The sequence below is a fragment of the Macrobrachium rosenbergii genome, chromosome 25 (genome assembly GCF_040412425.1).
Source record: "Macrobrachium rosenbergii isolate ZJJX-2024 chromosome 25, ASM4041242v1, whole genome shotgun sequence".
In the NCBI taxonomy this organism is placed as follows: domain Eukaryota; kingdom Metazoa; phylum Arthropoda; class Malacostraca; order Decapoda; family Palaemonidae; genus Macrobrachium; species Macrobrachium rosenbergii.
In genome coordinates this window covers 46,856,275-46,856,909 of record NC_089765.1, presented here as the reverse complement: position 1 = coordinate 46,856,909, position 635 = coordinate 46,856,275, and the positions used below count along the sequence as shown (strand labels likewise).

General features: G+C 43.9%; 1 protein-coding gene across 1 annotated transcript in view; it reads right to left on the bottom strand.

The window, feature by feature from the left end:
- The window catches only part of LOC136852241 (calsyntenin-1-like), a 7,674-nt gene extending 7,591 nt beyond the window's left edge, over positions 1-83 (bottom strand). The window contains exon 1 of the mRNA XM_067126691.1: positions 1-83. This exon is cut by the window's left edge and continues 14 nt beyond it. Coding sequence (XP_066982792.1) covers positions 1-83 — 83 coding nt within the window.
- Positions 84-635: the final 552 nt, after the last annotated feature.

The window sequence follows — 635 nt, the reverse complement described above, 5'->3', positions numbered from 1 at the left end:
CAACTATCATAACTGACATAATCACCACTATTACTATCATCATTCACTCTCTTTGACCAGACATCATCATCATCATCATCCATTCTCGTTATGTCGTTACTGTCATTAACATCAGTGCCACCAACAACAACTCCCCCCCCCCCCCGGGAATCAAAGGTCAAGGTTAACGAGGAATATAGCCCCCAGAAGATTAGTGGGGTTACCTGAGAGATACCGATGGCAGGGGAGGAAGGGGGGGTGAGGGAAGTGGGGAGTGAGGAAACGAGAAGGGTAGGAGGGAGGTGGGGTAAGGGAGAGACGCTGTGTTGTTGTGCAAACATCTGAGTTCCCTGACTTCGAGGGAAATTCAGAAATTCAGCAACACGACATGAAAATTTGCCGTATGGAAAAACTTGTCAGCCTGAAATTTTGCAGCTAAAATGATAAATTCTCGAGATAATTCGTCAGGGGATCTGGTAAACATCTCAGAAGTGGCACAAAGTCTTCCGAAGATTGAAACAAAATTTCTTTAAACCTCCGGAAGCCCAATTATATTTCTTGGCAAAGTACAGTGACGATAAAAATGGATAACAAACAAATTTAACACCAAACCCAAAACCTGTGTGTCAGTTAAGGAGAAACCGGAAGATTCGTGG